Below are 26,671 nucleotides of genomic sequence, written 5' to 3' on the forward strand. Positions count from 1 at the left end.
GCTTTTCAGCAGGGCCGAGAAGAAGGAGCTTCGTGATGGAGTCTGCTGGCGGCTAAAGACAGAAAGCTGCTGAGATTTGAGCTGAGTAACGTGTGAGACGTTCATGTTCCTCCACAGCGGAACTTCAAGGAGGATTCGGACCGGTTCATGACAGACACTTAGGCCGCTGCGCTGCGGAGATCCTCGGTGAGTGTTCGGAGCTGCTGGCGAGCAGGGCCGCCATTAAGCCCGCTACAAAACACAACAGAGCAGCAGCCAGACTGCCCATTCTGACACACTTGAGGGGGTTATTTCATTTAAATACCTCCTTTACCCCTCCCGTTGTCTTAGCGTGTTTACAAGCCGAGTTATCTGCTAGCATTTAGTCTGCTAGCAGAAGTAGCCGTTGAAGCTAACCGCGTTAGCAACAGGAGGTCCAGAGATTGAAACACATACGATCTACACGGCGGAAACACCGGCAGGCCGACTGAGTCTGGACGGTTAAACACGCCGAGAGCGTCTGTCGGTGAGGCTGAGCCTTTTTGTTAACCTTAGCGGCAGCCCCCTGTTAGCATCAGCTCCCTGTTAGCATTAACCCCCTTTTAGCGGTAGTACCAGCCCCTGTTCGCATCAGTCCCCTGTTAGCACCAGCTCCTTGTTAGCATCAACTCCATGTTAGTATTAACCCCCTGTTAGCATCACTCACCTGTTAGCACCAGCCCTCTGACAGCATCAACCCCCTGTTAACACCAGCTCCATTTTAGCATCAACCCCATGTTAGTATTAACCCTCTGTTAGCACGAGGCTTCCGTTAACACCAGCCTCCTGTTAGCATCAGCCCTCTGATAGCATTAACCCCCTGTTAGCACAACCTCCGTGCTAGCATTAACCCCCTCTTAGCACCACCCACCTGTTACCATTAACCCCCAGCCAGCACCAGCCGCCTGTTAGCACTAGCCCCTGGTAGCATTAACTCCCTGTTAGCACCAGCCCCCTGTTAGCATTAACCCAATGTTAGCATTAGCCCCTTGTTAGCCGCTGCTGAGACATCTAGCCTAGTGTTTAGCTGCTGATGTATAATAATAATAACAATGATGATAATTATTATTATGACAGAGACATCTAGCTTCATGTTTAGCTGCTGATGTAGAATAATAATAATGCTAATTATTATTATTACAGAGACATCTAGCCTCATGTTTAGCTGCTGATATATAGTAATACTAATAGTAACAACAGTGATAATAATTATTTTTGTTACTGAGACATCTAGCTTTGTGTTTAGCTGCCGTTTCTTCCCACCATCCTGAGAACCTGCTGAGTTCCAGCTGTTGCTTGTGTGAGAGTGAAAAGGTTGACAGCCCAGTCTGGATGTAAACACAGGTCACCATGAACACGATGGATAATTTACAGCTCAGCAGCTAAAACTCTTTTCTCTGATCGTTCTCTGAATCCGGCTGTCGTCTTTGACTCGTGTTCGTTGTCAGATAACGTTATAAAATCAGTATTTTAGCTGCAGAGCAACAGGAAATGAAGGTTCTGCTGGTGAACATGTAGTTAATGAGGTTCATCCTTTTTCTGACAACAGAAACATCTGGACCTGAGAACAGCTGGATTATAGTTCAGCTGGATTAAAGAGCAGTTTAATGAGCAGAGAGAAGGAAAGGATTTCTACTCTTTGTTCTGACATTAAACCTCCAAACATCAGCTGTAATGAGGTTCAGTAACATCCACGGCAGCATGTTTTACTGGACTCTCATCTGGTTGATGAATAGTTGGAGAGTGACGGATCTGATGATAGCAGGGTGGTGTTATAGTGAGGTGTAGTTAATACCAGCAGGGTGGTGTTATAATGAGGTGTAGTTAATACCAGCAGGGTGGTGTTATAATGAGGTGTAGTTAATACCAGCAGGGTGGTGTTATAATGAGGTGCAGTTACCCAGCAGGGTGGTGTTATAATGAGGTGTAGTTAATACCAGCAGGGTGGTGTTATAATGAGGTGCAGTTACCCAGCAGGGTGGTGTTATAATGAGGTGTAGTTAATACCAGCAGGGTGGTGTTATAATGAGGTGCAGTTACCCAGCAGGGTGGTGTTATAATGAGGTGTAGTTAATACCAGCAGGGTGGTGTTATAATGAGGTGTAGTTAATATCAGCAGGGTGGTGTTATAGTGAGGTGCAGTTACCCAGCAGGGTGGTGTTATAATGAGGTGTAGTTAATACCAGCAGGGTGGTGTTATAATGAGGTGTAGTTAATACCAGCAGGGTGGTGTTATAATGAGGTGTAGTTAATACCAGCAGGGTGGTGTTATAATGAGGTGTAGTTAATACCAGCAGGGTGGTGTTATAATGAGGTGTAGTTAATACCAGCAGGGTGGTGTTATAATGAGGTGCAGTTACTAGAGCTGGACCCGAATATTCGGTCCCGATGGTGGTATCCGGATATTAGTTTTGAGATCCGAATTCAGTGGTCTTCAGTGTTCATACGGTGGATGAGCTGCACCATGAGGACAACACTGACAGTAAATGTTTCTATTGTGATGTACATAAAGCAGGAATTTTCTGTAGGTGACTTGAATAACTTTATTTGCAAAGCATGAATAATTCTAGAATGACGGAGGTGATTTTGAAGAGAAGTGCATCCTCAGAGAAGAGCAGTCTGACCCTTTCTACCATGGTTCAGCTGCTCCAGACATCTGACAGACCTTCAGAACTCTGCTACTGATGGAAATAATCCAACTTTCCAACCTGTTTTTGCTCAACGTCTTCTCTCTGCTGAAATATTTCCTTACAGCTGATTTCTTTTTGCAGTCAGATCTCTTCTCAGAATTTTATCTCCTGTTTCTGCTCACATGGAACTGTAGTAAAACTGTTTTAAATAAAGTTAAAAACGCAACCGTGTTCTGTTAGAAGGATTTCTGGTGGAAAATTAGAGGTTTGTTTTTAGCAGCAGAAACCATTTCAAGATTCAAGACCTTTATTAGAAATGTACTGAGCACCTGTTCCAGACTGGTAAGAAATAAAGACTAAAAACACACGATGGATGGATAGATGCAAATTGAGTAAGTAATTAAAGTGTCAAAGTGCTATATATATATATATATATATATATATATATATATATATATATATATATATATATATATATATATATATATATATATATATATATATATATATATATATGTATTCTGATGTTGCGGTGTTGACTGGACATTCAGAAAGCCTATTTATGTACGTTTACAGTTGAGGGCTGAACATTATATCAGGACTAATGATTTATTTCAATTAATTACATTAATTACTGAAAATATCCTGATGACTTGTTTTAAGTGAAGATCAAGAGGGACAGCGTAGAAATTACCAACTTTGTTTCCAGTATTAGAAACTTATTAGAATTCACACAGAAAGTCTAAAACTTTCAGCTTCATCAAAGGAGTGAAACAAATCAATAAATATACACAGAAACATCAGATCATAAATCACAGAATGAGCTCAGCTTGGTACACAAAATAATAATGTCAAATTATCTGAATATTCGGTCATGATGGTGGTATGCGAGTATTTATTTTGAGATCCAAATATTCGGATCCCCCACCACCCCCAAGTCAGATGATAGGCTCGCTGGTTTCTGGACCAGTGGTGGAGTTGGTGCAGCTGTAGCTCCTCCTGTATCTCCTGGACTGACCTTGGCTGTGTTTCATGACTTCTACCTGGCTGGATGTTCTGAACGTTTAGCTGGTCTGTTCTCCCCATGGTTTGGTGTTTAACTCTTCAGTGATCTGAGAGTTTGTTTAAAGAGCTGGAGAACCCATAAAGGGAATGTGGAGTCCAGTCCAGGTCTGGATGCTTCTGCTTCAGACTCAGGACGGCAGTGTTCTGCTGTGGTGGACCAGCTGATGGAGCTTCTGTCCTCAGTTCCACCTGGTTGGTCTTTCAGCTGCTTCCTCATCTCATTGAACCAGGAGAGAACCTGGATCACACCTGAAGACCTTCTGGATCTTCTCCGCTGGAACAAATGAAAGATGTGACTTTTGCTGCCTGTTCCATCTGTAGAATCTGATTTGTTGAAGCTTAATTTCGAACTCGGTGTTTGACATTTGTTGAATTTTAGATCCTGATCCTGGATCAATAATACTGATCACGTTTGACTCATTGGTACCAGTTACTTATTACCCTCTAATACTACATTTACCCTCTAGTACTACATTTATCTTCTAATACTACATTTACCCTCTAGTACTACATTTAGCCTCTAGTACTACGTTTATCCTCTGATACTACATTTATCCTCTAATACTACATTTATTCTCTAGTACAGGGATCACTAACTGGCAGTCCGGATCCAGACCCAGACGCCGTCTTATACGGACCGGACCTGTAATCAGTAAATTGTAACAGGATTTTAAATTTGACCAGCCGCTTCTGTTTCACCGGCACAGCTTTCCTAGTGTTTACGGCATTAGTTAGCAGCTCAGGGAAAACACAGACCAATTAGGTACGAGTTCAGCCATCCCACGTGACGCTACTCAGCCAATGAAGTCTCTGCATTCAGCTACTAAACATCACAGCTCTGCGTTCAGAAAACAGTTGAGAGGTGAGGGACAGACAAAAAAGGAAAATGAATAAAGCGACACCCAGAGGGAAATAGTCCTGCACATGCTGACCATGTTTGGCTCAACATCCAGCTGGAGGCACCTTTCTCAACTATGAACATAACAAACATGACAAAACTGAATATGGTTCCAGACTGACCAGTGAGCTCCAAATGTGTTTGAGAACGACCCTGACACCATTCAGACCACAATTCAAAATACACAATTCAAAAAATACTGGCAGGGCAAACTGCAGCTCAGTTCTCCCATTAAGCAGCAGGGATATAAGGTGAGTAACAAGACAGAAAAAAAATGTTGAATTGTGTACATTTTTTGAGATTTAGGTATTGTTAAAGATGTATATAAGCTGGTTTGGGTTGTTCAGTCATTATTTTTTCAAGTTCTGCCCTTTAAGATGTACAGTTATATCAAAAGTTATTTGTCAATAAATGTTGTCAAAATGTTTTTGAACCGTACTGAATTTATTTGATTTGATGGTCAGTTATTGATTACATGCACATGCTAATAAAACTTCTAGGTTACATTATCATATATCGCACTAATTGAAGTTAGACTTTATGATGTTCCGGACCTTTGCTTTAATACATTTTCTCTGACTGGACTTCTTTGAGTTTTAGTTGAATACCCCTGCTCTAATACTACATTTGCCATCTAGTACTACATTTACAGGTTTACCTGTTGTACAGGTGAACTTTTCTGTATGTACAAACACAACCTGACCAGATGGTCCTCCTCCTGCAGGTTTAGCTGGTCACCATGGCGACGGACATCGGCTCGCCGCAGCGGTTCTTCCACATGCCGCGCTTCCAGCACCAGGCGCCCCGACAGGTGTTCTACAAGAGGCCGGACTTCGCCCAGCAGCAGGCCATGCAGCAGCTCACCTTCGATGGGAAGCGCATGAGGAAGGCCGTGAACCGCAAGACCATCGACTACAACCCCTCTGTCATCAGATACCTGGAGGTAACACACCTGGTTAAACTTTATTTAAACACTCCGTCATCAGATACCTGGAGGTAACACACCTGGTTAAACTTTATTTAAACACTCAGTATATTTGGTGATATCTGAATTTCATGTTTTAACAACACTAAAATCTGAAGTTTGAAGGTGGAAGAAGAGAAGATGTTTGTTCGGATCAGAATGATTGATCATTCATCAGAATGATTGATCATTTGTCAGAATGATCATTTGTCAGATGATTGATCACTCACTGGTTGATCTTCTGTCAGTCACATAATAACTGAGCAGCTGTGATCGGTGTTGAGAGAAATGCAATAAAAAGTCTTCATATTGTCTATTAGCCTTCTGATCGATTATTGATTAGTTTTCAGAACTGATTAAAGGAATATTTTCTAGTAAACGTGAACATTTCCCAGAGTTTATGTTCTCAGATGTTCTTTGTTTCAGGTGACAGTATATATTTTATTTAACGTGGATCAGTGGAGCATCGAACACCTCATTATTTCAGCTTTCAGCCTCAGAACTGCTTCAGGGTTCTGACCCGATCTGTGTTCTCTGCAGAACCGACTGTGGCAGCGGGACCACCGAGACTTCAGAGCCATTCAGCCCGATGCTGGCTGCTACAACGACGTACGTCTCCTTTACAGAGCCCCTGAACCCCTCACGGTCCAGTAGATGCTACAGTTTACAGATGTTCCCTAAACGCCTCACGATCCAGTAGATGCTACAGTTTACACATGTTCCCTGAACGCCTCACGTTCCAGTAGATGCTACAGTTTACAGATGTTCCTAAACGCCTCACGGTCCAGTAGATGCTACAGTTTACAGATGTTCCCTAAATGCCTCATGGTCCAGTAGATGGTGCAGTTTACAGATGTTCCCTAAATGCCTCACGGCCCTGTAGATGCTGCAGTTTACAGATGTTCCTAAACGCCTCACGGTCCAGTAGATGCTGCAGTTTACAGATGTTCCCTAAATGCCTCAGTCACCAGTTGATGCTGCAGGTGAACAGTTGTGGTGTTTTGTCTCAGGTACAGGTGTGTTTGTGTGTCTGCAGCTCGTCCCTCCTGTCGGCATGCTGAACAACCCCATGAACGCCGTCACTACCAAGTTCGTCCGAACCTCCACCAACAAAGTCAAGTGTCCAGTGTTCGTCATCAGGGTGAGCCTCTCTTTACCCCATAGATTATTACCTGGTAGTAGTCCTTCATTAGTCCTACAGACAGGAAGTGACACTGAACAGACGTCCAGATGTCCAGGTTCTCCTCCATGTGGACGGTTCTGATAGTCAACTGGTGATGGTTTTAATGTCTGCTGCAGGTCAGGATCAGGTAATAATAATCTCCCAATGAGCTGTTTTAGATAACGGGCAGAACCAGGCTGAGTTTGGCCACTTTATTAGAACTGGACAATGCATTGAAGGAACACGGAGAACCTTTAGATGTGAACAGCGGCAAGAACCTGTCTGAGGAGAAGACAGCTCTTCATGTTCTGGTTCAGCCCGTCCAGCTGCATCACACCCTAATGGTCCAACCAGACAACAAGCTGGTCGCTGATTGGATGTTGGGAGCCCCAGGGAGCATGCTCCGTTATCAGGGACATGATTGGCTGAAACCACATATGGGTGGCACTAGGCACCTGGAACAGTTTTCTGATTTTTGCCGTATCTGTAGGTATTGATCTGCTGATGGATGTCAGAGTCATGGAGGATCAGACACGGGACTAGACCCTCAGGTCCACAGTTTGAAGGCACTTTACATCTGCAGGAAGCTGTCTATCTTTGATGAGAAGGACTCGGTGGAGCAGAGTTCTGTAGGGTTAATGTTCTAGAAGCTGTCTATCTTTGATGAGAAGGACTCGGTGGAGCAGAGTTGTGTAGGGTTAATGTTCTAGAAGCTGTTTATCTTTGAATAGAAGGACTCGTGGAGCAGAGTTCTGTAGGGTTAATGCTCTAGAAGCTGTTCTAGGAGGAGGGTGGTGTTTGGCTCTTCTGATGCTGACAGGGTCTGACAGGTTCAGGAGATGCTCAGCAGATGTTTGGTCCAGATGAGTTGACCTGGTTTGTCTCCTCTGCAGTGGACTCCTGAAGGCCGCCGGTTGGTGACCGGAGCCTCTAGTGGAGAGTTCACTCTGTGGAACGGACTCACCTTCAACTTTGAGACCATTCTCCAGGTAAACATCTCAACACTCAGCTGTTTAATGACCAGAATTATCTGCTTTACCAATCAATAGTCTTATGAATCACTGATGTTCTAGTGAACAGACTCCTGGTTGGTTCCTCAGGTCTGATCCATCATTACTGAGGTTCAGGAACTCTGTAGAACACCTGACCTCTGGTTGGAGGTCATGAACCTCCACAGAAGTCTTTTTCATGGTGCCCCAATGCTCTCTGCTTTAACCTCCTCTGGTGTCTACAGGATTAAACAGGAAGAAACTAAGGAACTACAACTGATCTAGTGTGGCTTTTCTCCTGGTTCTTACTGACCTCCTTCCTCCTCCATCCTCCTCTGCAGGCCCACGACAGTCCGGTGCGGGCGATGACGTGGTCTCATAATGACATGTGGATGCTGACGGCGGACCACGGCGGCTATGTCAAGTACTGGCAGTCCAACATGAACAACGTCAAGATGTTCCAGGCTCACAAGGAGGCCATTAGAGAAGCCAGGTTTCTACTAATCTCCATTTTCTGTAGTTATCCCGGTCTGCAGCACCCCTCACGGCCACACGGGGGCGCCGCCTCATGCTGTGTTTGCTGTGGTTCATTAATGACAGATGTATGTGTGTGCTGCTGCAGCGCTACAGTGATCTGTTGTTCATATTCTACCTGCTGTGTCCAATAAAGACCTGATCTCTGGTTTGGTGGAGGAGATCAATAAATTGTTATCAGGGATTAATAAAGGCATTGATCTCTGGTTTGGTAGGCCCAGTGCTGTGGAGGAGATCAATAAAGTGTTGTCAGGGATGAATAAAGAGAATAAATGCAATCAGAACCACTGCAGGTGTAAATAATGCTTTGAACTGAACATGTGAGCACAAAGCTCCGCCCACCTGGTCTCCTACGTTTCCCAGAATGCAGCTGGACAGCATCCCTCAAACTCCACACCTCCAGTCTGCAACGCAGATTGGATATTTGGAGCAGGGTGACGCCACTGTGACATTATCAGGGTACAGATGACATCATCCAGCAGACTAGACAAGTCAGTGAACTAGTTCTGGCCAGTAAACCAGCAAAGGACTAGGAAACAGAACTTTTAGTGTTGCACCATCCGACACACCTGAAGTCCTGCAGATGGTCTGATCTACATCACTCTGTCAGGTATTCCTCTTATTCTGTCTCCCCCCTCATCCCCGGACAAGTGACGCTACCTGAAACAAGCAGCGCTCTTTCATCCTGCTGGAGTCTACAGAAAAAAAACTACATTTACCCTGTTAGCCTAGCTTAGCCCAGACACTAGAGGCAGAGTCAGACTGTTAGCCTAGCTTAGCCCAGAGACTGGAGTCAGGGGCGAGCTGTTAGCCTAACTTGGTCCAGAGACTCGAGGCAGGGGCAAACTGTTAGCCTAGCTTAGCCCAGAGACTAGAAGAATGGGCAAACTGTTAGCCTAGCTTAGCCCATAGACTAGAAGAATGGGCAAACTATTAGCCTAGCTTAGCCCGGACACTAGAATCAGGGGTAAACTGTTAGCCTAGCTTAGCCCAGAGACTGCAGGCAGGGGAGAACTGTTATCCTAGCTTATTTATTTATTCATTTATTTATTTGATCAGGGACATGCAATCATAGAACACATAGAACTGAACATAGTCCAGAGACTGCTGTCAAGGGCAAAGTGTTAGCCTAGCTTAGCTCAGAAACTAGAAAAATGGGCAAACTGTTAGCCTAGCTTAGCCCAGACACTAGAGGCAGAGTGAGACTGTTAGCCTAGCTTAGCCCAGAGACTAGAAGAATGGGCAAACTGTTAGCCTAGCTTAGCCCATAGACTAGAAGAATGGGCAAACTATTAGCCTAGCTTAGCCCAGACACTAGAATCAGGGGCAAACTGTTAGCCTAGCTTAGCCCAGAGACTGCAGGCAGGGGAGAACTGTTATCCTAGCTTATTTATTTATTCATTTATTTATTTGATCAGGGACATGCAATTATCATAGAACACATAGAACTGAACATAGTCCAGAGACTGCTGTCAAGGGCAAAGTGTTAGCCTAGCTAAGCTCAGAAACTAGAAAAATGGGTGAACTGTTAGCCTAGCTTAGCCCAGACACTAGAGGCAGAGTCAGACTGTTAGCCTAGTTAGCCCAGAGACTAGAAGAATGGGCAAACTGTTAGCCTAGCTTAGTCCAGACACTAGAGGCAGGGGCAAACTGTTAGCCTAACTTAGCCCAGAGACCAGAAGAATAGGCAAACTGTTAGCCTAGCTTAGCCCAGAGACTAGAAGAAGGGGCAAACTGTTCGCCTAACTTAGCCCAGAGACCAGAAGAATGAGCAAACTGTTAGCCTAGCTTAGCCCAGAGACTAAAAGAAGGGGAAAACTATTAGCCTAGCTTATCCCAGAGACTAAAAGAATGGGCAAACTGTTAACCTAGCTTAGCCCAGACACTAGAGGCAGGGGCAAACTGTTAGCCTAGCTTAGCCCAGTCACTAGAAGAAGGGCCAAACTGTTCACCTAACTTAGCCCAGAGACCAGAAGAATGAGCAAACTGTTAGCCTAGCTTAGCCCAGAGACTAAAAGAAGGGGAAAAACTATTAGCCTAGCTTATCCCAGAGACTAAAAGATTGGGCAAACTGTTAACCTAGCTTAGCCCAGACACTAGAGGCAGGGGCAAACTGTTAGCCTAGCTTAGCCCAGTCACTAGAAGAAGGGCCAAACTGTTAGCCTAGCTTACCACAAAGACTAGGAGCAGGAAGAAACTCTTAGCCTAACTTAGCATAAGGAGTGAAAGTACACAAAAACTCTTAGGTAAGCACACAGATGGAAAGCTTGGGGAAGTAGTTACCCCTAGCATTACACAAAAACTGGAAGCAGGGGAAACCTGTTAGCCTAGCTTAGCCCAAACACTAGAGGTAGGGGCAGACTGTTAGCCTAGCTTAGCCCAAACACTAGAGGCAGGGGCAGACTGTTAGCCTAGCTTTGCCCAAACACTAGAGGCAGGGGCAAACTGTTAGCCTAGATTAGCCCAGACACTAGAGGCAGGGTCAGACTGTTAGCCTAGCTTAGCCCCGAGACTGCATTCAGGGGCAAACTGTTCGCTTAGTCCAGACACTAGAGGCAGGGGCAGACTGTTAGCCTAGCTTAACCCAGAAACTAGAAGAATGGGCAAACTGTTAGCCTAACTTAGCCCAAACACTAGAGGCAGGGGCAGACTGTTAGCCTAGTTTAGCCCAGACACTAGAGGCAGGGGAAGACTGTTAGCCTAGCTTTGCATCCTCCCCCCATCAGAACATCCTGTCAGTAGAAACAGTCTTAGGTCAGTTTGTGTCCTGAAGCCGTTTCCAGGAAACATTTGTTTTAAAATGCTGAAGTAATAAATTAATAAATGTTTGTTGGCAGCAGCTTTTCTAAAACACTTTCAAGAGTTTTTTTTTTTTTTTTTTTGCTGCGGTGAAGCTCATCTCATTTCCAAACCTAAACTTCATTGACTGATCTGCTGCTGAGGTGTTGCTTGTTGTTGATATCAGGGCTGCAGCTAGTGGTCGTTTAGTTATTGATTACTGATCAGGATTAATGATTTGCTCTGCAGGATCTGAACAGATGAAGTGTTTTTTAAAACAGAACAGACTGCAGCAGACCAGCTTCACGTCATTATTTAACCCAGTTTAAGACTCCAGAGGCCCAGTGGACTGGATATAAGACACTGATTATTGATTTCAGGCGGCAGCTAACCGTCATTTTTATTATTTCCAGGACCATTTGTTGTCTGTAGAACATTAAAATTACAATCATTCAGACCTACTGGATGATCTCAGACTTATAAAACTCCCTGAACTCCTGTGAGAAGTTTACTGGAGGAATCGGTTCATTAACCAGGTTCACTCTGAAAACACTGCTGTTGTTCCTGGTTTGTTTGGATCTGAACCTTTGTTACAGAGAGCATCCAGCAGGTGGTGCCGTTGTTCCTCCTGTTGCAGCAGGTTCAGTCCATCTTTATTCACAGAAGAAAACATCACAGGCTTCAGTTTAACCAAAAGGTGTTAGCTCCTTAAACCGTCGATCATCCTGGATGAAGGTTTTACTGCAGGAACAGAATGAGGTGATTTAATCAGTTCAGTGAGTCTGGATGTTTAGTTCAGAGAGAACAGGAGCTCCTGAATGCACCACAGCAGGACAAAGGATGGAAACGTTAAACTGAGCCGATCAACCATCAGTAATCAATCATCAGCTAACCTGAGGAAGAATCTGGGGAGTGTGAGGGAAGAGCTGCTGGAACAGGATCCGTGTTTCAGTTCAACTCTGCTGTCACTGAAACAGGAAACACACAAAGTTAATCTAGTAATGATGAATACAATCTCTTTACATTTTCCCTTAAAAATATTAGAAAATATGCAGTGAGTTTGTTCTACATTTAAACCACAGAAACATAGAGCAGTTCTACTGGAAATGATTCCACACATTAAACAGCATTACTTTGAAACTACTCACACCTGAGGCCAGCACACAGGTGTCACTGTCCAGGTGTAGACAGACTGTCCAGGTGAACAATCGATTAACAGCTAATCATGACCATCATGACATTAAACTGCTTTTTACTCAATGTCCATCTGGAAACCAGTCTGACCTCTGACCTCCTGGTGGCATAGTTTCCAGATGTTGTTCATCCAGATGTTTGTGTTTCCATGCCGACTCGCTCTTTCTTGTTGGTTTCCAGTTTCTCTCCGACTGATAATAAATTCGCCACCTGCTCAGACGACGGAACCGTCAGGATTTGGGACTTTCTGCGCTGCCATGAGGAAAGGATCCTGAGAGGTACCTGAACACACCTGAACACACTTGGACCTGAACACATCCTACCTGAACACACTTGGACCTGAACACATCCTACCTGAACAAACCTGTACCTGAACACACTTGGACCTGAACACATCTTACCTGAACACACCTGTACCTGAACACACTTGGACCTGAACACATCCTACCTGAACACACCTGTACCTGAACACACCTGTACCTGGACACACCTATACCTGAACACATCCTACCTGAACACACCTGTACCTGCACACATCCTACCTGAACACACCTGTACCTGAACACACTTGGACCTGAACACACCTGTACCTGAACACACCTGTACCTGGACACTCCTGTACCTGGACACACCTGTACCTGAACACACCTGTACATGAACACATCCTACCTGAACACACCTGTACCTGAACACATCCTACCTGAACACACCTGTACCTGAACACACCTGTACATGAACACATCCTACCTGAACACACCTGTACCTGCACACATCCTACCTGAACACACCTGTACCTGAACACACCTGTACGTGCCTCCATGTTCTGTCGGACTGTCTCTGGACCAGCACAGCTCAGAGCTGTTTTTTCTTCATGTTTTACGTCCGACTGTTCTGACTTTTCCTTGTGGTGTTGTGGTTTGGACAGACTCCCTGTGGAGGTGTTGCTGCTCTAAGTTGTGTTGTTGTGTTGCTGTGTGTGTTCAGGTCACGGTGCTGACGTTAAGTGTGTCGACTGGCATCCAACCAAAGGCCTGGTGGTGTCGGGCAGCAAGGACAGCCAGCAGCCAATCAAGTTCTGGGACCCGAAAACGGGACAGAGTCTGGCGACGCTGTGAGTTAATCAATAAGTGATCACATCTATCAGCTCTCTGAACAGACAGACTCACATCTTCCTCACTCTGAAGTCCTGCAGTTCTGAGGAACCAGAACATCATGAAGGAGAACTCAGAGACGTCTTCTGGTAGAACGATGGAGACCAGGGAGAAGAAACATTTCTTTATTTATTTTACAGTTATGATTAAAAAATCCTGATCCATCATCCAACATGTTTCCTCAGATGTTAAACATCAGACTTCTGTGGAGGTTCTCAGTCATCCAGGTCCTGGAGATGGTAGGAGCTTCAGGAGGAACCAACTGCTGGTTTCTCCTGAAGCGCCTACCATCTCCTCATTCTGTAGATGTTTTTTTTATCTCCATGTTTCCTCTCTCCTCTGCTCATCATCTGTAGATGTTCCTCCATGCTGGATGGATCTCCAACTACCTGCTCCTCTGTTCACTGGTTCTGCTGAATTTATTTTAGGCTCTGAGGAAACACTGCCTGCAGTTCAACCTGAAACTCTGAATATTTTGGTCTCAGCTGAGTCGTTCCTGGAGAACCAGAACCAGGAGGAGGTTCTGGTTCTGCAGAATCAGCAGCAGCTTATTGTTGGAGCATTTTTAAATGAGACGGTAGATTACAGGACAGGAAGTGGACAGGTGGATGGTTGATGTGGGAGATCAGGTTTCAGGTTCTAACCTCAGATTCTCTTCAGAGCGATAAACCGAGACCAGCAGGAACCAGTGAAACTAGTTTATACATGATGACATCAGCTGATCACACACCTGTCTGTTCTCAGACACGCCCACAAGAACACTGTGATGGAGGTGAAGTGGAACCTCAACGGTAACTGGCTGCTGACAGCATCACGGGATCACCTGTGCAAACTGTTCGACATCAGAAACCTGAAGGAGGAGCTGCAGGTGTTCAGAGGACACAAGAAGGAGGCCACAGGTGAGAGAGTCACACCTGTACACACAAACAGGTGAGAGGGTCACACCTGTACACTCACACAGGTGAGAGGGTCACACCTGTACACACACAGGTGAGAGGGTCACACCTGTACACACACAGGTGAGAGGATCACACCTGTACACACAAACAGGTGAGAGGGTCACACCTGTGCTGTGTTTGTGTCTTCAGCTGTTGCCTGGCATCCCGTCCATGAAGGTCTGTTTGCCAGCGGAGGTTCTGATGGTTCTCTGCTGTTCTGGCACACTGGGTAAGAACCACAACTCTCCCAGATATCAGCTCCTGTTTGTTGCTATTTACTTTGTTGCTGTTTACTTTGTTGTTTGCTTTTGTCAGTGTGGAGAAGGAGGTGGGAGGGATGGAGATGGCTCATGAGGGGATGATCTGGAGTCTGGCCTGGCACCCACTGGGTCACATCCTCTGCTCCGGGTCCAACGACCACACCAGGTACACAACAGACGCACAACAGACACACTGCAGACACACTGTAAACACACAACAGAAGCACAACAGACACACACCAGGTACACAACAGACACACTGCAGACACACTGTAAACACACAACAGACACACTGCAGACTCACTGTAAACACACAACAGACACACAGCAGACACACAACAGACACACTATACACACTGCAGACACACTGTAAACACACAACAGACACACTGCAGACACACAACAGACACACTATACACACTGCAGACACACTGCAGACACACAGCAGACACACTATACACACTGCAGACACACTGCAGACACACAGCAGACACACTATACACACTGCAGACACACTGCAGACACACTATACACACTGCAGACACATTGTATACATACTGTAGACACGCAAAAGACACACTCCCTGGTTGCAGGACTGTCCCTCCATAGTTTATTTGAGTCTCCTCAGGGTCCAGAGCGGCTGCAGAATGTGAACCTGCTGCTCCTGAACGTCCCCTGACCCAGAATGTCTTCTCTGTTTGTCCTCTGCAGTAAGTTCTGGACCAGGAATCGACCAGGTGACAAGATGAGAGACCGTTACAATCTAAACCTGCTGCCGGGGATGTCCGAGGACGGCGTGGAGTACGGTGAGCGGCGCAGGACAAACACCTGTCAGAGATCTGTGCTTTGATTGGTCGGCTGACCGTCCTGTTTGTTTCAGATGACGTGGAGCCGAACAGCGTAGCGGCGATACCTGGGATGGGAATCCCTGAGCAGCTGAAGGCTGCCATGGAGCAGGAGCAGATCAGTAAGTCTGAAGACCAACTGGAGCATCTGGAATGCTGCTGCCGTTCTCCAGCTGTTCTCCTGAAGCTGAGGAAGAACTTTATCCTCAACATCTCAGCTCAGACTTTTCTATCTTTCTGAGAATATCTGCAGCAGCAGATCACCACGTATAAGTAGAGCTAACCTGTTCTGTGTGCAGAGACAAACATTAAACTCAGGTGTGTCTGCAGGTAAAGAGGCGGCTCCTGAGGTAGAGATGTCCATCCCAGGACTGGACTGGGGCATGGATGAGGTCATGGGCAAAGACGCCAAGAAGGTCCCTCAGAAAAAAGTCCCATACGCCAAACCCATCCCAGCACAGTTCCAACAGGTGAGCACACCTGGCTGCTGAGGACTCTACCTGGTAAATGTGTCTGAGACCTGCCTAATAACGCTGGTCTCTCTGCAGGCCTGGGCCGAGAACAAAGTCCCTATGATGCCTCCTTCTGGAGACCTGTCCAAAGACCGGAAGGTGGAGCAGAAAGTAGAGACGAAGAAGAAGACTCAGGCGGAGATCGAGCAGGAAATGGCAGCACTGCAGTACACCAACCCCATGCTGCTGGAGGTCAGGGTTCAAGTAGTACTGTCTGAACAGTTTGATTATTACTGTCTGATCCAGCAGGAACAGTTTGATTAGTACTGTCTGATCCAGTAAGAAAATGTTGATTATTACTGTCTGATCCAGTAAGAACAGTTTGATTATTACTGTCTGATCCAGCAGGAACAGTTGGATTATTACTGTCTGATCCAGTAAGAACAGTTTGATTATTACTGTCTGATCCAGCAGGAACAGTTTGATTATTACTGTCTGATCCAGCAGGAACAGTTTGATTATTACTGTCTGATCCAATAAGTACATTTTTATTATTGCTGTCTGATCCAGCAGGAACAGTTTGATTATTACTGTCTGATCCAATAAGTACAGTTTGATTATTGCTGTCTGATCCAGCAGGAACAGTTTGATTATTACTGTCTGATCCAGTAAGAACAGTTAATTACTGTCTGATCCAGCAGGAACAGTTGGATTATTACTGTCTGATCCAGTAAGAACAGTTTGATTATTACTGTCTGATCCAGTAAGAACAGTTTGATTATTACTGTCTGATCCAACAGGAACAGTTTGGTTATTACTGTCTCATCCAGTAGGAACAGTTTGATTACGACTATCTGATCCAGCAGGAACAGTTTGATTATTACTGTCTGATCCAGTAAGAACAGTTTAATTAGTACTGTCTGATCCAGCAGGAACAGTTTGATTAGTACTGTCTGATCCAGCAGGAACACTTTGATTATTACTGTCTGATCCAGTAAGAACAATTTGATTATTACTGTCTGATTTAGTAGGAACAGTTTGATTATTACTGTCTGATCCAGCAGGAACAGTTTGATGACTACTGTCTGATCCAGCAGGAACAGTTTGATTATTACTGTCTGATCCAGTAAAAACAGTTTATTACTGTCTGATCCAGCAGGAACAGTTGGATTATTACTATCTGATCCAATAAGAACAATTTGATTATTACTGTGTGATCCAGCATTAACAGTTTGATTAGTATTGTCTGATTTAGTAGGAACAGTTTGATTATTACTGTCTGATCCAGTAGCAAAAGTTTGATTATTACTGTCTGATCCAGTAGGAACAGTTTGATTAGTACTGTCTGATCCAGCAGGAACAGTTTGATTACTACTGTCTGATCCAGCAGGAACAGTTTGATTAGTACTGTCTGATCCAGTAAGAACAGTTTGATTACGACTGACTGATCCAGCAGGAACGGTTTGATTACGACTGTCTGATCCAGCAGGAGCAATTCAATTATTACTGTCTTATCCAGCAGCAACAGTTTGATTATTACTGTCTGATCCAGCACAAACAGTTTGATTAGTACTGTCTCATCCAGTAGGAACAGTTTGATTACGACTATCTGATGCAGCAGAAACAGTTTAATTATTACTGTCTGATCCAGTAAGAACAGTTTGATTATTACTGTCTGATCCAGCAGGAACAGTTTGATTAGTACTGTCTGATCCAGTAAGAACAGTTTGATTAGTACTGTCTGATCCAGCAGGAACAGTTTGATCCAGAATGATCCTCCCCCTATGAGGTTGGATCTTCAGCCCCTATGAGGTTGTATCTTCAGCCCCTATGAGGCTGCATCTTCAGCTATGAGGCTGTATGTTCAGCTCCTATGAGGCTGTATCTTCAGCTCCTATTAGAGGCTTTCGACCGAGGTGGAGCCCATTCGGAGTCGGAGCCAGTGCCCGACTTGGCGCCGGTTTTTTGTCTTTCCACCACCGGAGCTGCGGCTCCGGGCTCCAAAAACTGGGGCTTTTTCGGGCACCAACTCGTTGCTGGGCCAGACTTGGCCAGAGGTTGAGAGCCGAGCATGTCACAGGCAGGGGGCGGGGTGACATCTAAAAACATCTAAAAAGATAAACATAAATATGATCATCAACTTATTGCGCGTGTTTAATCGCTAAGTAATCAATGCAAGCGTCGTCGAAGCTAAGTAGCTAAGCTAACGCTAGCACGTTTACTGTTAAGTATCCAAACGTCTTTGATAATTACCTTTCTTCTCAAACATGATCGCCGGGCATTGGAACGGCGACGCCGATGGGTAACCCCTAACAGAAGGTTTTGCTGTTCAACGATGGCGAGACACACTAGCAAAGCCATGAACACCACTCCAGTGAAGTCCTCCATTGTTGTTGTGTGGATTTCCGTACGGCGCGAACGCTGTTGAACGGCTACGTACGCAGTGACGTACACACGTTTTGTGGTGGCGCAATGACACAGCTCCAACTTTGCTCCTTCCGAATGGAAACACAAACCCGTTCTGGGGCAGCACGAGATTTGAACCAAAAAAGCACTGGCTCTCAACTTTGAACCAACCTAGCACCTGGTGCTCTTTGGTCGAAAGCCCCTATATGAGGCTGTATCTTCAGCAGTCTTTAGCTCCAATGACCTGCAGTAGACGGAGATATCGTCTGCAACAAACCTCTGGCAGCTCCTTGGGAATTTTAGCCCATTCCTCGTGGGCCATGCTCTCCAGCTCAGCGATGTTTTCAGGTCTACGTGCTGCAGCAGCTTTCTTCAGATCCACCACAGGTTCTCCACTGGGTTTAAGTCTGGAGATTGTGATTTCCACTCGAGAACCTTCCAGACTTTCTTCTCTAACCAGCCTTTGTTGGTTCTGATTTGTGTTTGGGATCGTTGTCTTGCTGGAATGTCCAATTAGCTTCAACTTCTTCATGGACTGAGGGACGTTCTTGTCCAGAATATCCTGGTACTTCCTGAATCCATGGTGCCTTCAATACGTTGGAGATTCCTGGTTCCATTAGAAGCAGAACATCCCAGATCCACCACCATGCTCCACAGTTAGCAGGATGTTCTTCTCCTCGTTCTTCCTCCCAGACATTCCTCTGATCCATAGGACCAAAGAGCTCTAGTTTGGTCTCATCAGTCCATAGAACCATCTCCCAGAACTTCTGTGGCTTTGATAGGTTGCTTCTAGCAGACTGGAGACCATTGTTCTTGTAGTGTGTCTTCAGAAGTGATGTCCGTCTAGGGGATCTGGCATGAAGCCCTTCGGCATGGATTGTGTCCACAGAAACATCAGTTCCTTTTCCAGCCAGATCTTCCTGCAGGTCCTTGGCAGTAAGCCAAGGGTTCTGGTCCATCTGTCTCCATCAGGAATCTCGATGTCTCCGACAGCTTCTTTTTTCCACCAGGACCATGTAGCGTTGCCACAGTACCGGTGGCTTTGAACTTACTAATGATGCTTCCAACAGAGTCTCTGGAACATTCTAGAGCTTGGAGATCTTCTTGTACCCATTTCGTTTTTGGTGCAAATCAGCTATCTCCTCTCTGACCTTCAGGACGTCTCTCTGGTCTGAACCATGGTGCTGCTAGAGGACAAAGTGTCCCCATTATATAGACATGAGTATTACTCAGAGTTCAGCATGTGTCCCCGTTGGATTGTCCTCCAGATGTCTTCATACAGGTGGATGGATTAGAGTTGGACTGCAGGTATCTGGATTCAGCAGCATGTTTAGAGGGGGAGGATCATTCTGAAACCTGATTTAGGAAAACCTTTAAATGTTGGAAGGATTCTGAATTAAATGTTGGTTTCTGCTTTGGTTTTATTCCAATAAAATAACTGTCCTCTGATTCAGTCGCCTGCAGCTAGAATGTAGACAGAATGTAAAAACATCAGGAGGCTAGACCATTTAAACTGGTTGAACTGGTCAGACTGGTCGTCCTCATGTTCACTGGTTAAACTGGACATCCTCGTGTTAACTGGTTGAACTGGTCAGACTGGTCATTAAACTGGTTGTCCTCATGTTAACTGGTTGAACTGGTCAGACTGGTCATACTGGTTAAACTGGTCGTCCTCATATTAACTGGTTGAACTGGTCAGACTGGTCATCCTGACTGTCCTCTCTCTGTTTGCAGCAGATGAAGATGGACCGGATGAACCAGATGAACAACGATGGGAACATGGGCCCCTCCCAGGGTCAGGGCTCCATGGGCCCCTTCCCTGGCCCTGGGGGCCCCATGCCTCCTGGACAGCAGGGGTTTCCCCCTAATATGCCTCCACAGCAGATGTCCAACAACATGGGGCCCCCAATGGGCCCCGGAGGCATGCAGTCTCCATTCATGCTTCCTGGTCAGGTGGGGCCCTCCTCTGGACCCCAGTCTCACCAGGGGCCCCCTCAGGGCATGATGGGACCACCAGACATGCAGGGACCCCAAGGTATGCAGAGACATCCTGGCCCCCCAAGGAACATGGGTCCCCAAGGGCCTCACAGTATGGGACCCAGAGGGATGCAGGGGCCCCCTGGAGGGATGATGGGCCCCCCTCCTCGAGGAATGGGTCCTAGGGATCCTCAGGGGCCCCCACCTCAGGGGGGCATGATGCCACCTCAAGGGAACATGATGGGCCCCCAGGGTCCTATGCAGGGTGGGATGATGGGGCCCCCAACCAGGACACATGGCAACATGCCCAACAACTATGGGATGGGCAACATGCAGGGGCCCCCAGGAGGGATTCATGGCACCCCAGGAAATATGCAGGGACCCCATGGAAATATGCAGGGACCCCATGGAAATATGCAGGGTCCCCCTGGTAACATGCAAGGGCCCCATGGAAACATGCAGGGGCCCCCGTATTTGCAGCACCAGGTGAGTTCTCTGAAATACTTAGTCCAGGAGCCGGTTCCTCACTGGACCGGGCCCCAGGGTTCTATCAGCAGACTAACTCTGATCTGGTCTATGCAGGGCCAGAACACGGGGCCCATGATGCATGGGATGGGACAGCAGGGGCCCAGCAGCAAAGGTAAGGAGCCCCATTTCAGGCCCCTCTAATGTCCTTTAGGGGCCCCTGGAGGTCCTTTGGGTTCATCAGTTCTGATAAGCACTGTTGACTCTCCTCATCAAGGAGACCCTCGGGGGCCACCGCCCAACCACCACATGGGCCCTCCTGACCGGCAGGGCCCCGGGGGACCGGACCAGGGCTCGGGGCCCTACTGGGGGGACAACCAGCAGAGCAGGAGAGGACCGCAGGACTTTGACGGAGGACAGGACTTCCATGGCCGAGCAGACGAGGGCTGGAGACCCGGATACCAGGGAGGAGCCGGGGGCCACAGGGGAGCCGGGCCCCGGGCCGGGGGGAACGGAGGCAGCTGGGGCCCCGACGAGAGGTTCACCGGGGGAGAGTTCAGGGGCCGCAGGGACGACAGGTGAGAGGACAACTCTGTGGTTCTAGAGTCCTGTTCTCCTGTGTGGTGGTTCTGGTCTCAGTCTGGTTCTGGACTCAGCTTGGTTCTGGACTTTGTTCCAGGTTCCGAGGAGGCGGTCCGGGTCGGCCTGGAGGTCGGTGTTACGCTGATGACTACAGCGGCCAGGAGGAGGTCTTCGACGGCCCCGAGGAGACGGGACGAGGCTGGGACAGTGGAGGACGAGGGAGACCACCTCGAGGAGGAGGTCCTCTGAGAGGAGGAGGTGAGATACACCTGATATACCTGCTAACACCTGATGCACCTGATACACACATGGACAAAATTGTTGGTACCCTTCGGTTAATGAAAGAAAAACCCAAAATGGTCACAGAAATAATTTGAATCTGACAAAAGTATAATAAAGAAAAATTCTATGAAAATTAACCAATGAAAATCAGACATTGCTTTTGAACCGTGGTTCAACAGAATTATTTTTAAAAATAAACTCATGAAACAGGCCTGGACAAAAATGATGGTATCCTAAACTTAATATTTTGTTGCACAACCTTTTGAGGCAATCACTGCAATCAAACCATTTGTGTAACTGTCAGTGAGACTTCTGCACCTCTCAGCAGGTATTCTGGTCCACTCCTCATCAGCAGACTGCTCCAGTTGTCTCAGGTTTGAAGGTTCCTTCTCCAGACGCCATGTTTCAGCTCCTTCCACAGATGTTCAATAGGATTTAGATCAGGGCTCAGAGAGGCCACTTCAGAATAGTCCAATGGTTTCCTCTTAGCCATTCTTGGATGTTTCTAGCTGTGTGTTTTGGCTCATTATCCTGTTGCAAGACCCATGACCTGCGACTGAGACCAAGCTTTCTGACACTGGGCAGCACATTTCTCTCTAGAATACCTTGATAGTCATGAGATTTCATTGTACCTGCACAGATTCCAGACACCCTGTACCAGATGCAGCAAAGCAGCCCCAGAACATAACAGAACCTCCTCCATGTTCCACAGTAGGGACAGTGTTCTTTTCTTCATATGCTTCATTTCTGCGTCTGTGAACATAGAGCTGATGTACCAAAAAGTTCCAGTTTTGTCTCGTCTGTCCATAGAACATTCTCCCAGAAGCTCTGTGGCTTGTCAACATGCAGTTTGGCAAATTCCAGTCTGGCTTTTTTATGATTTGTTTTCAACAATGGTGTCCTCCTTGGTCGTCTCCCATGAAGTCCACTTTGGCTCAAAGAACGATGGATGGTGTGATCTGACACTGATGTAGCTTGACCTTGGAGTTCACCTTTAATGTCTTTAGAGGTTGTTCTGGGCTCTTTTCTTACCATTCCTATTATCCGTCTCTTCCATTTGTCATCAATTTTCCTCCTGCGGCCACATCCAGGGAGGTTGGCTACAGTCCCATGGATCTTAAATTTCTGAATAATATGTGCAACTGTAGTCACAGGAACATCAAGCTGCTTGGAGATGGTCTTCTAGCCTTTACCTTTAACATGCTGGTCTGTAATTTTCTTTCTAATCTCCTGAGACAACTCTCTCCTTGGCTTCCTCTGGTCCATGTTTAGTGTGGTACACACCATGTCACCAAACAGCACAGTGACTACTGTAACCCTATAAATAGGCCGACTGACTGATTACAAGTTTGTAGACACCTGTGATGCTAATTAGAGGACACACCTTGATTGAACATGTCCCTATGGTCACATTATTTTCAGTCTTTTCTAGGGAAACCATCATTTTTGTCCAGGCCTGTTTCATGAGTTTATTTTTTAAAATAATTCTGTTGAACCACGGTTCAAAAGCAATGTCTGATTTTCATTGGTTAATTTTCATAGAAGTTTTATTTATTACTTTTGTCAGATTCATATTACTTCTGTGACCATTGTGGGTTTTTCTTTCATTAACCAAGGGGTACCAACAATTTTGTCCACGTGTATAACACCTGATATACCTGATACACCTGGCCACCAGGCTACAGCAGCTTTACTGTCCAGAATATTTTCTTTAGAACCACATTAGGAACCAGCGCTGGCACAAAACAACGTTTAAGTTTCCATAAAGTCCAGTTAGCCTTTCCTCAGAGTCACAGTTAAAGTTTCCTATTGGCCTGAGTCCAGGTCTGTGACATCACAGTTGTGACTCATCACAGTGCCTCCTGCAGGTCACGATGGTTACCGCGACGGGCAGCAGATGCATGACGGGTCGTCTCCGGCTGGTCGAGAGCGTTCTTCGTCCCTGCAGGGGATGGACATGGCATCTCTGCCCCCCCGCAAGCGTCCATGGCAGGACGGACCAGGGACAGGAGACCTCCGAGAGAGAGAGTCCCCCGGAGCTGATGGAGGTGAGAGTGCCACCTGCAGGCTGAAAAAACATTTAGTCCTGAGCTAAAGCTTCACTCCACTGTAAAGTTTATCATCAGTCTTTAGTTGCTAACGTCTCCCAGAACTCTGAGTTTATGATGGAACCATTGAAACTAGAATCTTTGTCACTAAAATAATTCAGATTTATTAAAGGTCTTCTGGAAGTACGACTGAATGTACAAAAAAAATGTACAAAAAAAAACTTGAATGATCAGTTTTGTTGATGTAGAACGTTGTGTTGTTCTAAGTTTCTTAGTTTCATGGCCTCTTTACTCCTCCTGAGTGACTCCAGTCGACTACAGCTGCTGACTCCTCTGATCCAGCTTAAATAGAACCATTAGATCCACTCATTGGACTCAAACACTAGAGGGGGAAAGTCTGAGAAGCTCAGCACAGATCTGAAAAACAAGTCAGAAAGTGACTTGAAGCCATTTCTAAGCAGCTTCAGTTCCAGAATCATCTGTTTGTCAGAATAAAGTTCATGGTCCAGGTGTGTTACTGCCTCCATCAAGAAAACACAAACTACCACCTGCTGCTGAGAGACAATTGGTCAGGATGGTCAAGAGTCAACCAGGAATCATCAGAAAGCAGGTCTGAAAGAATGAGAAGCTGCTGGAACACAGCTGTCAGTGTCCACAGTGTTCTAGAGGATCCATGAAGAAGGAAGTTCTTCCTCTAGAAGCAGAACCTTAAAGCTCCAGATGGAACAAAAACTGAAGGTGAGGCCTTTAACCCAAAGAACAGCAAACCTACCATCAAGCATGGTGGTGGCAGTATCATGCTCTGTGGAACTGGAGCTTTCCACAAAGTAAATGGAATAATGAAAGAGGAGGATCATCTCCACGTTCTTGGTCTCCCCAAAGTTCTGAATTAGACCCATCAAGAACCTGAAGACTGATGAAGAAACAAGTCTGAGTCAGAAAAAGTTTAGTTGAACAGTACCGATTGACCGTCGGTCAACTGAACTTGTCTTTCTGACTCAGACTTGTTTCTGTCAGTGTAATACCGCCACCTCCATGCTTGAAGGTAGGTATAGAGTCCAGAGGAGTCAAAGATAAACCAGAAGACTGAAACCCCAAGAACCGAACTGAGGAGGAAACGGACAAATTTAACCAAATACCTACATTTCTGTTGGTTTATTTATGATCCAGCAGATGTTGTCGTATTTCAGAAGAACTTTAATAAATCTGTAAAAGAACCAAAATGATTGTTTATTGTGACAAAGATTCATGTTTCAGTGGGTCCACTGTAGACCATTCAGAGTTAAAGGAGTCCTCAGAAACTCCAAACTGATGTGATGTACATGGACGACTGTATATACATGAGACAGTGACAGGTGAGAGCGCCCCCTGCAGGCCCAAACTAGACATGAAACACCTGAAGTGTAATAAACTTATTGTTCTCAATCAGTGGATGATGAGTGTTTTTGGTCTGTTGCTCTGTGGCGCCCACTACAGGTCGTTTGTCTCAGAGGGAGGACGGCGGTTACGGTCCGTCCGGTCGCGGTGGACGAGGCGGCTGGGGTCCTGGAGGCCCCCCCGGACCACGGCGAGGAGGACCCCCACCCAGAGGAGTGCCGAGGGGTGGCGTTCGGGGCCGGTAGTCCTGGATGCAGAAATAAAAACTCCCATGATCCTCTGCTCCTCTGGTTCTCCCTGCTGGTTCCTCCACACACCTGAGACCAGACGGACTTTGTCACTTTCAGGTGTGTGAAGAACGGAGGCTTGTGATTGGTTCCTGAGACGACAGGTAGAAGAGACGTGTAAAATACTGTAGAGACTCATCGTGTTGTTGGTATCGGCATCTCTTTTATTCCACTTTGTCTGCAGCTTCCGGCTTTTTGTCCTTTTTGTAACAGATTTCTATGTTTTTGTGTTTTCACTGAGGTGGACAATAAAGATTCACACTTCAATCTGTCTCTGGTGGGGGGTGGGGGGGTCGCTGTGACATCATCAGGTGGTTTTAATGAACAGGCTGAACTGTTCTGACGGTCGCAGGTAAAACTTGAAGCAGATTATTTTCTGGAGGATTCATTCTTCACTCCTGGATCAAACTAAACTTTATGAAACCAGTTCTCAGCTTATATTTAGAGAAAACACATGAAACCAAACAGTGTTGAACAGTGTTTTAATTACTGTTAAACTCCCAGATCACACCTGAACACATCACCTGGCATCAGAGTTTCACATCTTATTTGGTCCTCAACCAAAGGGTTAATGTTCCCAGAGTTCTGTCTGATCGATAGTCCGTAGCAGCCGATAATCAACAATCATGTTCCTGACTGCCCGTGGCTCCGGCCCCTGGTTTGGCGATGAGACCTGCCCGGTCTCCAGCTCTCATTCCCGGTCAGATCGGCATGGTTTTCCCGGTGACGGTCCTCTTGATGGCGGACGCCGCCATCCCGCCCATGAAGCGGATCCCGGCGCTCCCTCCCGGCAGGAGCGACACCAGGCAGCCGGCGATGACCGCAACCTGCAGGGCGGCGCCCAGCGCCGTCAGCGCGGTGCTGTGGAGACTCAGCGCCGCGTACAGGGTCCCTCCGAGGGCGCACAGATACACGGCGGCTCCGGGGGAGGTGGGCAGGCCGGCGGCCAGCCTGCTGGGGCCCCGCAGCACCGCCGCCGCCGCGATGGCGAACAGCGAGCCGAGAGACCAGAGCAGCGCGAACTTGCGGGCGTAGAGCAGCAGTAGCGGGGCGTAGAGCGCCGACAGGCCGAAGCACAGCACGGAGAACGACACGCAGACACCGAAGGCCACCAGCCGCTGCCGCCGGCTCATGCCCGGCAGGCAGGGGTCCGGCTCGGCCGACCACGGCCAGGAGAAGCCGCTGTTTCCGCCCGAGCTCTGGCTGGACGAACTGCCGGTCCACGGACTGGACCACCGGCCAAACCAGCTCCCCGGTACCGGCTCCGGGTCGCCCAGGTCCACCGTGGTGTTGGAGCCGGACTGGGAAGCCTTGGACTGGGACAGATACTCCTGCAGCTGCCGGTTCAAGTCCGCCATCATCAAAACAG

The 26,671-nt window shown here is 46.7% G+C and overlaps 2 protein-coding genes across 3 annotated transcripts; one reads left to right on the forward strand and one right to left on the reverse strand.

Moving 5' to 3' along the window:
* Positions 1-12: 12 nt before the first annotated feature.
* Positions 13-25,569, forward strand: LOC129349897 (pre-mRNA 3' end processing protein WDR33-like). Of its 2 annotated transcripts, none has more exons than XM_055014714.1 (21): positions 13-186; positions 5,336-5,554; positions 6,116-6,184; positions 6,612-6,716; positions 7,631-7,726; positions 8,068-8,219; positions 12,413-12,510; positions 13,217-13,343; positions 14,128-14,282; positions 14,472-14,550; positions 14,637-14,747; positions 15,293-15,387; positions 15,462-15,548; positions 15,757-15,896; positions 15,975-16,130; positions 20,022-20,747; positions 20,844-20,901; positions 21,004-21,304; positions 21,406-21,566; positions 23,459-23,638; positions 25,115-25,569. In XM_055014714.1, the coding sequence occupies exons 2-21, from the start codon at positions 5,351-5,353 to the stop codon at positions 25,258-25,260; spliced, it is 3,246 nt and encodes a 1,081-aa protein (XP_054870689.1). In that variant the 5' UTR covers positions 13-186; positions 5,336-5,350; the 3' UTR covers positions 25,261-25,569. The 2 variants fall into 2 exon arrangements, with proteins under 2 accessions (XP_054870689.1, XP_054870688.1); XM_055014713.1 differs by having other exon boundaries at positions 14-186; positions 20,019-20,747.
* A 198-nt stretch (positions 25,570-25,767) lies between these two features.
* Positions 25,768-26,671, reverse strand: LOC129349921 (vesicle transport protein SFT2C-like). The gene has a single exon (XM_055014799.1). It carries the CDS (start codon positions 26,661-26,663, stop codon positions 26,004-26,006), a length of 660 nt encoding a protein of 219 aa, XP_054870774.1. The 5' UTR covers positions 26,664-26,671; the 3' UTR covers positions 25,768-26,003.

Source organism: Amphiprion ocellaris, chromosome 10 (genome assembly GCF_022539595.1).
Source record: "Amphiprion ocellaris isolate individual 3 ecotype Okinawa chromosome 10, ASM2253959v1, whole genome shotgun sequence".
NCBI classification, from domain to species: Eukaryota; Metazoa; Chordata; class Actinopteri; family Pomacentridae; genus Amphiprion; species Amphiprion ocellaris.

Coding starts and splice junctions, on each gene's coding strand:
- LOC129349897 (XM_055014713.1), top strand. CDS start 5,351: ATGGCGACGGACATCGGCTCGCCGCAGCGGTTCTTCCACATGCCGCGC. Junction 21,305..21,405: donor AGGGGCCGCAGGGACGACAG/GTGAGAGGACAA, acceptor ACTTTGTTCCAG/GTTCCGAGGAGGCGGTCCGG. Junction 21,567..23,458: donor AGGTCCTCTGAGAGGAGGAG/GTGAGATACACC, acceptor TGCCTCCTGCAG/GTCACGATGGTTACCGCGAC.
- LOC129349921 (XM_055014799.1), bottom strand. CDS start 26,663: ATGATGGCGGACTTGAACCGGCAGCTGCAGGAGTATCTGTCCCAGTCC.